The 10,760-nt window shown below is 41.4% G+C and overlaps 1 protein-coding gene across 5 annotated transcripts in view; it reads left to right on the top strand.

The window, feature by feature from the left end:
• The window catches only part of LOC115169760 (sodium- and chloride-dependent glycine transporter 1), a 96,314-nt gene extending 85,591 nt beyond the window's left edge, over nucleotides 1-10,723 (top strand). For all 5 annotated transcript variants that reach the window (XM_029725680.1, XM_029725684.1, XM_029725681.1 and 2 more), the window contains 6 exons: nucleotides 3,956-4,193; nucleotides 4,880-5,014; nucleotides 5,212-5,311; nucleotides 5,442-5,542; nucleotides 5,814-5,984; nucleotides 6,267-10,723. In XM_029725680.1, coding sequence (XP_029581540.1) covers nucleotides 3,956-4,193; nucleotides 4,880-5,014; nucleotides 5,212-5,311; nucleotides 5,442-5,542; nucleotides 5,814-5,984; nucleotides 6,267-6,485 — 964 coding nt within the window. In that variant the 3' untranslated portion in view covers nucleotides 6,486-10,723. The remainder of the gene's footprint in view (nucleotides 1-3,955; nucleotides 4,194-4,879; nucleotides 5,015-5,211; nucleotides 5,312-5,441; nucleotides 5,543-5,813; nucleotides 5,985-6,266) is intronic.
• Nucleotides 10,724-10,760: the final 37 nt, after the last annotated feature.

Raw genomic sequence — 10,760 nt, forward strand, 5'->3', positions numbered from 1 at the left:
CTAAACTCTCCACTTTACTACCAAATAAACCCTGGCCGCGTCCCAAATGGCATCCTATTGGGCCCTGGTCAGACGTAGTGCACTATAAAGGGACTAAGGTACCATTTGGGACGCATTTCCTGTCAGAGCTCAGGTCTTTTTCTGTGTCAAAAAGGGGCTTAGGTGGTGTGTGTGGCGGAGGGCATGGCAATTACATTTTTTTTAGAACATTTTAGAGGCCCCCATCTCGGTGCTGTAGAGAAATTTGAGCATTTTTAAGCCAAATTCCTGCAATTCTACACATTTCTCCATGGAGCTGAGTTTTAAAGCTAATTTCCTGGAATTTTATGCATTTTGCCATGGCTAATGCTGTGTTACTTTGCTCGCACATGATAACAACATGAATACTGCTAAATTCATTGTTTTTGGAATTTTCTATTCTCTCTGACTGTGTAGCTTTTATTTTGGTTATTGTTAGTTCTCAAAGATTATATTATTTATAAATATATAGGTCCATTATATTTTATACAAACTTTATATCTGTTTTAGTCATTTAAGTTTACATTTCAAGTGTTTTTCATCCGAAAATGTATTTAAAAAATTTGGGGGATTTAGGCAACCGAAAAAATGCTTCGGCGGCCTGCCCAAGGATTACAATGGTAGACAAATCCCTGGAGTTGTGTAAGCGGTTACACTATTGCAGTTCCTCGTGCTCAGTTAGAGTGAATCAGGAAGGGTCTTTGTTGCCTCTCTGGGTGCGATCACGCTACAGTGTCAGCAGAGATTAACAGAAATGGTGCAGAATAGAGGAGGGCAGCTACAATTTGCAAGAATTGATGGAGTATGGTGTGATGGTGTGTACTGCATGCCACTGTACTGAAGGTGGAGGACAGAGGCATCACACTGAGAGAGTGAACGAGACAAAATGATGTCATTTTTTGACTGCTGTTAAGCCTGCGGTTGCATTGTTAACTTTGTAGTTTACGGTAGTCCAACTCAAAACTCTTGTGGAAACTGGAAGAGGTTTTCTCTTCTCTATAACACCACCGTGTGGTTGAAGGGCAGAAGTGATGGACAGTATACTCTAAATCAGGGCTTCCTAAACTCTTTCAGCCTGGGACCCAAATGAGAAATGCTGTGTTTTCCTGGGACCCAAGCTTAGGAACATATGCAACTATACATACATATCAGTACATTTCATTGCCCTTATGCCTAAAACAAATGTAATACAGATAGAAACAAATAAGAATTAAATTAATTACCCATATAAATAGCTATTCATGTGTATTGTTCCCCATTAAAACACTGCCATATCTGTCTAGGTTGGAACTGTTGCTGTTAAAATACAATAAATCAGTTTCATTCGGAACTGGAGCAAACTGATTGATCACATCACACAGATGCATAACAGAACAGACACGCAGGCTTTTGATAGTGCAACCCTAAGTAACAGTACAGATGAAACATGATCAGGCCTAATGTACAGCTTACTGTGGAAATGATTGTCGAAAGAAAGCCTAGGTTGGAACTGTTGCTGTTAAAATACAATACGTATTTTTTTATTCTGAACTGGAATAAACTGATTGATCACATCACACAGATGTAGACCAGAAAACACACACACACACACAGTCCTAATGAGAGGTGTGTGGCTGGTGGAAGTTTCCAACAAGCATGTCTATTCTGGGCTCAGTTTTTGACTATGCAACACTGAGGTCATGCTCAGCATTGAGACTGTTTATGCACTTGTTTTTTAAGTATGTCAGAGTTGAGAACCCTGACCCGCATAGGTATGTGGTGCCAAACTGGTTCCGAATATCTACTGCTTTCTCAGTCAGGCAGGAGACCGCTTCCTGCTGTAGATAAGGAATCTAGAACTATGTGAGTGTGTTTGCCTCAAAAAGCATATTGCTTCAATCAGTTGATTCCAGTTCAGAATAAAACATATTACTTGTATTTTAACACCAACAGTTCCAACCTGGACTTGTTTTCAACAATCATTTCTACAGTAAGATGTACAGTAGACCTGATCATTTTTCATCTTCATCTGTATTTAGGGGTTGCACTATCAATAATAGCTAGCTAGCTTACTTTGCCTAACATTAGCTATTAGCTGTGTACAAGGCCAGGGGATTATTTGAAAGAGAAACTCACATCTACTACTATGAGAGATAGTAATGTTACTTTCTTGGCTACAAATCAATGATAGAGTAGTAAGTACTGTAACTAACAAACCCACCAGCTGTAAGCAGGAAACATATTTCTCACATCTCTTTCTCTCTCTTCAGTATTTCTCACTATTTGTTATTATGCAATTAAGATGTAGACTGTTTAGTCTGAATTTCAACTGGAAATATGTACAGTGGGGGGGGAAAGTATTTGAACAGTGAGAGACAGAATAACAACAAAAAAATCCCGAAAAATGTTGCATTTTAATCAGGGAAATAAGTATTTGACCCCTCTGCAAAACATGACTTAGTACTTGGTGGCAAAACCCTTGTTGGCAATCACAGAGGTCAGATGTTTCTTGTAGTTGGCTACCAGGTTTGCACACATTTCAGGCGGGATTTTGTCCCACTCCTCTTTGCAGATCTTCTCCAAGTCATTAAGGTTTCGAGGCTGACGTTTGGCAACTCGAACCTTCAGCTCCCTCCACAGATTTTCTATGGGATTAAGGTCTGGAGACTGGCTAGGCCACTCCAGGACCTTAATGTGCTTCTTCTTGAGCCACTCCTTTGTTGCCTTGGCCGTGTGTTTTGGGTCATTGTCATGCTGGAATACCCATCCACGACCCATTTTCAATGCCCTGGCTGAGGGAAGGAGGTTCGCACCCAAGATTTGACGGTACATGGCCCCGTCCATCGTCCCTTTGATGCGGTGAATTTGTCCTGTCCCCTTAGCAGAAAAACACCCCCAAAGCATAATGTTTCCACCTCCATGTTTGACGGTGGAGATGGTGTTCTTGGTGTCATAGGCAGCATTCCTCCTCCAACACGGCGAGTTGAGTTGATGTCAAAGAGCTCCATTTTGGTCTCATCTGACCACAACTCTTTCACCAGTTGTCCTCTGAGTCATTCAGATGTTCATTGGCAAACTTCAGACGGGCATGTATATGTATTCTTGAGCAGGGGGACCTTGCGGGCGCTGCAGGATTTCAGTCCTTCACGGCGTAGTGTGTTACCAATTGTTTTCTTGGTGACTATGGTCCCAGCTGCCTTGAGATCATTAACAGGATCCTCCCGTGTAGTTCTGGGCTGATTCCTCACCATTCTAATGATCATTGCAACTCCACGAGGTGAGATCTTGCATGGCGCACTAGGCCGAGGGATATTGACAGTTGTTTTGTGCTTCTTCCATTTGCGAATAATCTCACCAACTGTTGTCACCTTCTCACCAAGCAGCTTGGTGATGGTCTTGTAGCCCATTCCAGCCTTGTGTAGGTCTACAATCTTGTCCCTGACATCCTTGGAGAGCTCTTTGGTCTTGGCCATGGTGGGGAGTTTGGAATCTGATTGATTGATTGCTTCTGTGGGCAGGTGTCTTTTATACAGGTAACAAACTGAGATTAGGAGCACTCCCTTTAAGAGTGTGCTCCTAATCTCAGCTCGTTACCTTTATAAAAGACACTTGGGAGCCAGAAATCTTTCTGATTGAGAGGGGGTCAAATACTTATTTCCCTCATTAAAATGCAAATCAATTTATAAAATTTTTGACATGCGTTTTTCTGGATATTTTTGTTGTTATTCTGTCTCTCACTGTTCAAATAAACCTACCATTAAAATTATAGACTGATCCTTTCTTTGTCAGTGGGCAAACGTACAAAATCAGCAGGGGATCAAATACTTTTTCCCCCACTGTATGAGGGTGAAATGCACCGATTCATCTTATTGGACAGATACAACTTAATGTTGGTTAGTGTAATATACTAATAACCTTCTCTTCCTGTTTTCTCTCCTTTGATTGGTTACCCATACAGGGACAGCATCATCATCAGCATCACCAACTGTGCGACCAGTGTGTATGCAGGCTTCGTCATCTTCTCCATCCTGGGCTTCATGGCCCACCACCTGAACGTAGATGTATCTGAGGTGGCCGACCACGGTCCCGGCCTGGCCTTCGTGGCCTACCCAGAGGCCCTCACTCTGCTGCCCATCTCCCCCCTCTGGTCCCTGCTCTTCTTCTTCATGCTCATCCTGCTGGGCCTGGGGACGCAGGTGAGTTAGTCAACCACCATCATATCCTGGCTTTGTCCCAAATGTCACCCTATTACCGTTTGGTTCTGGTCAAAAGTAGTGCACTATGTAGGGAATAGGGTAACACTGTTTATTCTCTCTGACATCATTGCATGCATGTCTAGGATCAAAAGACTCCTCAACAGCTTCTACCCCCAAGCCATAAGACTGCTGAACAATTCATAACATCGCCACCAGATAATTTACATTGACCCCCCTCCCTTTTGTACACTGCTGCTACTCGCTGTTTATTATCTATGCGTAGTCACTTCACCCCCACCTACATATACAAATGACCTCAACTAACCGGTGCCCCCTGTTTATCGCCTCGTTATTCTTATTGTGTTAAATATTTTTTATTCTTGAACTGCACTGTTGGTTAAGGGCCTGTAAGTAAGCATTTCACAGTAAAGTCTACACTTGTTGTATTTGGCACATGTGACAAATAAAGTTTGATTTGATAGAATAGCAGAACATGTATTTTTTTAACCACGAAGTGCAACTCTCCCCACTTCCGCTTCATCAACAAAACAATAACAATGGCTGCCAAAAGTCAATGGGGCTCAACTAGATTTGTTTTTTATGTTGGAGAAAGTGGGTTTTTGAGAGAAGTAGATATAAAAGTCACTGCTGAGTGTTGACCTGTCAGTGTGTGTCCCGGTGTGCAGTTCTGCCTGCTGGAGACCCTGGTGACGGCCATCGTGGATGAGATCGGTACTGACTGGATCATCAGGAACAAGACGGTGGTCACAGGAGGAGTGGCTATAGTGGGCTTCCTGCTGGGGGTGCCGCTCACCACACAGGTAATGGACTGGAGATGTTTACACACACACACACACACACAAACACACACACACACACACACACACACCCATACACACAAACAAACACATGCATGTGTACACACACATAAACACACACATAAACACAATTATCCAGGCACATATATTCAGGATGTATACTGATGTTGTGTTCTCTACCTGTGCTCTCATGTGTTTAGGCTGGGATCTACTGGCTACTGCTCATGGATAACTACGCTGCTAGTTTCTCTCTGGTTATCATCTCCTGCATCATGTGCATCTGCATCATGTACGTCTATGGTGAGTCCAACTGTCTTTCCTCGATTATAAATGCCTATCGTCCACAAAGCTCTGCCAACGCTATTGGTGAAAGCTAATCAAACTGACTGGAATGGAATGACTGACAACATGCTGTACTGTTTGTGTTCAGGACACAAGAAATACTTCAAGGACGTTGAGATGATGCTGGGTTTCCCCCCTCCCATCTTCTTCCGGGTCTGCTGGAGATTCGTGTCGCCCATCATCATATCTGTAAGATAGTAGCTACCACCCAGTGCCTCCTTGTTGACATGTTTTAGAGGCTTGACCTGCTCTGCATTCCATTCCACTTGTCTAATCCTCGCTAATCTGTATTGCTCAACAAAACCTGTCGTGCAAAACACCTGCCAGAATACCAGAATGACCTAAGACACACACAAGTGATCGATGAAGATATGTACTGTATGAGGATTGAAATAGGGTATATTCTGTTCAAATAAATGACTTGACCCTGGTGATCCCTCTCTTCTCTTTGTATTTGCAGTTCATCCTGATCTTCACAGTGATCCAGTACAAGCCCATCACCTACAATGACTACGTGTACCCCGGCTGGTCCCTAGCCATCGGCTTCCTTATGGCCATGTCCTCTGTCACATGTATACCCATCTATGCTCTCTACAAGATCTCCAAGTCCGAGGGAACAACGTTTTTGGAGGTAAAATCCACAGGATCTCTGTTTAGAGCTCTGTCTGTCTTTAGTATTGGAAGCAGACGTTGTTCGCACTAGTAGAGGAAGTGTTTTAGTTTTTTCTGTTGAGTGGCACATGTTGCCGAAGGTCTTTGAACTGAAAGAAATGAAGGATAGTAAAAGAGAACCCGATTTGGTGTTATGTTATTCCAGAACTTTCTCACCTTCTTTACCTGCCTCTAATTAACAATAAATAATACACCTGTGTCCTTCCCATCACATTGACCTCTGAACCTTTACCCCTTACAGCGGTTGAAGAATTCATGCAAGGCGGACATAAAGTGGGGCCCGGCCCTGAGTGAGCACCGGATAGGCCACTACGCCGCCCCAAGCTCAGAGGGAGAAGTGGAGGTGCGTCCCCTGAAAGAGGAGCTGAAGGAGAAGGAGGATGAGAAGAGGGATGAGATCAGCCTCACCATCCAGGGCAGCAACGGCTCCACAGCACACAACACTACCCCCAGCGCATAGAGGCCCCCCCTGGGCCAGCTCCAGCCCCCTCCCTCCCAACCACCCCTCACCCTTTCCCACCGCACTGTGGGGGAAACCCGCTCGCTGGAGACCTTTACATATTGTAAGGGCTTATTATTTCTAACCTCTAGAGAAATTGGTCATCATCCAAAAGAATTGTATTTCTCGTTTCAACATCATTTCATGATGCAGTTTCTTGTAAACACGTTATTTGTTCTCTTCTTCATATTATGCAGGAGTTGAAGTAGAAATATACACTGTAAAGAAATCCACTTGGAATTGGCAACTTTTCTAGCGACAGTGCTGGCGGTTTTAAAGCTGGAGACCAAATGTTCTTTGGGTCAGTGTAGACACATGGCACCACTCTAGGGACTGATCCTTCCCTTCTGTTGTTTTATCTACAGTATAGCTTTTGGCTCTCAGTACCCTCTAATACATGATAGTCTCCACTACTCAGACTGTTATGTATGCTGCTTTAGGGTTACCAAGAACAACTCATATTGGAGTAAGCCAATGGCTATTTAGCTACTCCTAAATATTTTATTTGAACAACACAGTAAAGCCATTCTACTTCCAATGTTGGCAAACAACTAACATACATTACAGAACCAACTCCCCACACACACACAGAATGTTGGTCTCCAGCTTTCTGAACACCTACCCTGACTAACGCCCATGATTTCCCGATGCCCATTCTCAGGGTCCCAAAATCATTTACTACTTACTGAACAAGTTCAATACCTGAGTACATTTTATTTGATTATGGTAGGCTTTACATAAAAGAGGGAGCTAAGTAAAAGACAACCATAACATGTTCACACACAAAAACAAATGGGTGGATGGATGCAACTGAGTACAATAAAGTGCCATCTCTCTTTTAGTCTTCCAGGTATTTCCGTGGGAAATGCATCTCAAGATGTGGCATCTCACTTGTGAAGGGAACGTTTAATTGACGACAGAAGCAGCTACAGATGTAGGATCTTAATTTGACCCGTTTTTAACACCAGGAAAATAATCATGCCACAACAGAGTGATCAAATGAAGGTCCTACATCTGTAGCATAACAAGGAGGGAGGACACAGTGGTGTTGCGTCATAGCCTCGGTTACTCACAAGTAGGATTTGCTCCAACAAGGCATGTTACCAAAAACATGTTAAACATGCATGAACTTTAATATCTCGGTGGCATAGCTGGAGTATGTGTCTTTGTTAACTTTTTCAAAACTGAGAGACTTGCATCAGCAGGTGTCTTTGCAGAGGAAAATATGTGTATTTACAGGCGTTTTAAAGCTCTGAGCCAAGTAGTGGTATGATTGGATGTGGAAACAGGAAGGAGAGAAGCCATTGGTTGGCCTGGAGATGGAGTTTGTCTCCACAAGATAAAAAAAAATCATCAGTTACTGAATTATGTAGTTTATATGTAGTTGTATCGTTCTGTCAATAGAATTATCTTATTTTATCTTTCATTATTGTAAAGTAACATAGTAAATAATTATAAGGAAGACATGTTTATTTTGTAAAGAAGCTACACTATCTTGAGAAATAACAGTAATGTTTACCATTCCTCATCCATGACTTGATTTTTATTGGTAATTGATTTATTTTAGGGGGTTGGAGTGGGAGGGAGATGTATTTCAGTCACTTTGTGGCAGGATGCTGTGGGGTTGTGCTCGCACAGATTGCTGGAATTGGCAATTGTCAAGAAGTCCCATCTCTCTATCCAATTCAATGCATTCGTCTCCGCTCTGTTGCGTTGCATCTGTGTTGCAGTGAGGCAAAGACCTGTCTGTGGTAACACTGTGAACCACTGGGTCCTTGCCTGGCCTGCACTGATAGAGAGAGGTAGTCTGGCAATGCAGCTGCTTAAGTGCTAGAGCATCGCATCTTAGTGAAACTTCAGATGTTTTCTTTTTTCTTTAACCAGTACGTCACTGTATATAATATTCAACATCTTTGTCTGACTGCATAAATCCAGTTTCTGCTGTCGAATATATGACCGAGTTGTTCTCCTTCCATTTTACTTCAGTTTCTCTGTGTTAAAAGTGTCATGACAGTTAGCTATCCAGACACTCAGGGGAGTAGGTAGTTACTTAGCGGTGAAAGTCTTTGGTTATTTGGCTCCAATTAGCCTCTTATTGCCTATGTAGGGCACTAGGGCTCAGGTCAAAAGTAGTGTACTATAAAGGGAATAGGGTGCCATTTGGGACGTACCCAAACTCGTTGGCTATTTGAACTAACACAAAAAGCACACCAGTAGGTTAGATGCAGCCCAACAGACTCAAGCTTTACTTCAGATGACAACAGACTAGTGTGTTCTCCTATGACGCTGGTAGAAGCACAGTACGGCCACACGAATCAACCTGTTCTAAAGCAGAGTAGGAGTGGTCCTGGAATAGCACAGGATATTAATAATGATGATGGTTTTAACTGATGTGTTCTATACACTATGGATTCATATCATTTTGGTAATAAGGAGTTTACAGCAGGTGTAAATGTTTGAGCTAAAGTGGGTTAGAATATAATGGCCCTGATGACAGGATTTGATAACAGAATGAAACGGTGTATGATTATTCTAGACATGCCGGCTCAGGTCAGGTTGCCTCTGGATACTTCCAGGGAGTCCTCTAGGACTTTTATTTCTTCTTCCTCCTGTTACTGTTAAACTGTTGACTTGTAGTCCTCTTATTTATTAGCTACAGTCGCTAGTAAGTTAAGGATAACCACCATGCTATTGCAACCGTTTGGTCTCTGCTGTCCACCGAACTCTTCCTCTATCAGATACTTGTACAGTCATGTAAAAACTGGTGTTTGTGTGTTTATTTGTTTTTATTTGGGGGTAGGCAGGATTTTTTCTTGTAGTAAAAGTAGCCGATGTTAAGTGTAATATGTATTTGTGTGTAGTCGATACCTTACTACTGAGTACTGTTCTTAGATCAGGATAGTGTCAGTATTGATGTCATGTAATTCTAATCAATCAGTAACTATCAATTTTGTCATGTAACAAAACACAATCTACCTTTTAAGAGATCTTTTGTTTTTTTACTAACAAAAATATATATTTTATTGTCACAATTGAATCATCCATGTTCGGTGACACTACCTTTATCGTGCTCTAAAAGCCAGCTGATATCAAAAGTATTGCCAAACAAAAGCTTGGGGTGAAACTTGAAATTTGCATTTTACAGTATGTTCTGTTGGAGGTACATGACGGTTGGGGAAAGTATATAATAACAGTATTAATCCATTTTACATAGTAATAATGCCAATAGTATTAAGCCAACACCGTGGTACTATACTGCAGCGACATCCGGTTACAATATAGCGGCTGTGCTGTAAATTCCTTTGTGTAACGAGACTGGCCTTTTCAATTTGATGGAGTATTTTACATGTGCATATGCGGCAAAAAAAAGATTACAGAAATCAAACACCAAAATCGGTAACATTGTAACTGCAATAAATATGACATTACAACAAAATATCAATGTATTGGGGAAGTGTTTTAGAATATAAACTAATTGGACAATAAGGAATGGGTTCAACCAAATGTCTCATATCCAGAGTAAGAATCTGATTTTATTCTTCCCTTTTTGCACTGGGATTATTATTTCATTAACTTGGCATTTGGTGAGATCTTTCCTTCAAAATTAATATAAGCAGGTAGTGAAAAATGTACACTCAAGGACACATTAGATGACTATTCATATTTTTTGGACATTGTTTTTCATCTCATTTAGAAATCGCTGTAGTAAGTCATCTATATATGGGATGTAAGAAATGAATACGTTACCAATTCTGAAAACTGATAGTCGGCCTCTACTGTACTAAAACTGTGATTTATCTATTCTGTGGTTTTCTACAATCACCGAGGAGATCTCTTGAATTTCTAACTCATAAACATGTTTTTACACGTTTTTTTCAGCACTTTAAATCAAGTCATTTGTGTTTATAACATATTTAACAATACAAACTTCCATTTTGAAATAAGGCCTTTACAGTGGTCTGCACAAGCTGCTGTGTCAACATGTCAGCAGAGAAGACAATGTTATGCCAATGTAAATTCTATCATAGTGGAGAATAAAGCACAAATGAAATGAACACAGTACTGGTACTTTCTCATATATATCTAACCATGTCTCTTGAACCTTAGGGCCAAAATCCATTGAATTGTCTTAGTCATGTCAGCTGTATATCGTAAACTGTTCCATTACAAATGGTAAATAAAATCTATTTTAAAGATCACTCAAGTGTGGTTCATGTCCCATTTGTGTTTTGTCTT

The sequence above is a fragment of the Salmo trutta genome, chromosome 31, assembly GCF_901001165.1.
Source record: "Salmo trutta chromosome 31, fSalTru1.1, whole genome shotgun sequence".
In the NCBI taxonomy this organism is placed as follows: domain Eukaryota; kingdom Metazoa; phylum Chordata; class Actinopteri; order Salmoniformes; family Salmonidae; genus Salmo; species Salmo trutta.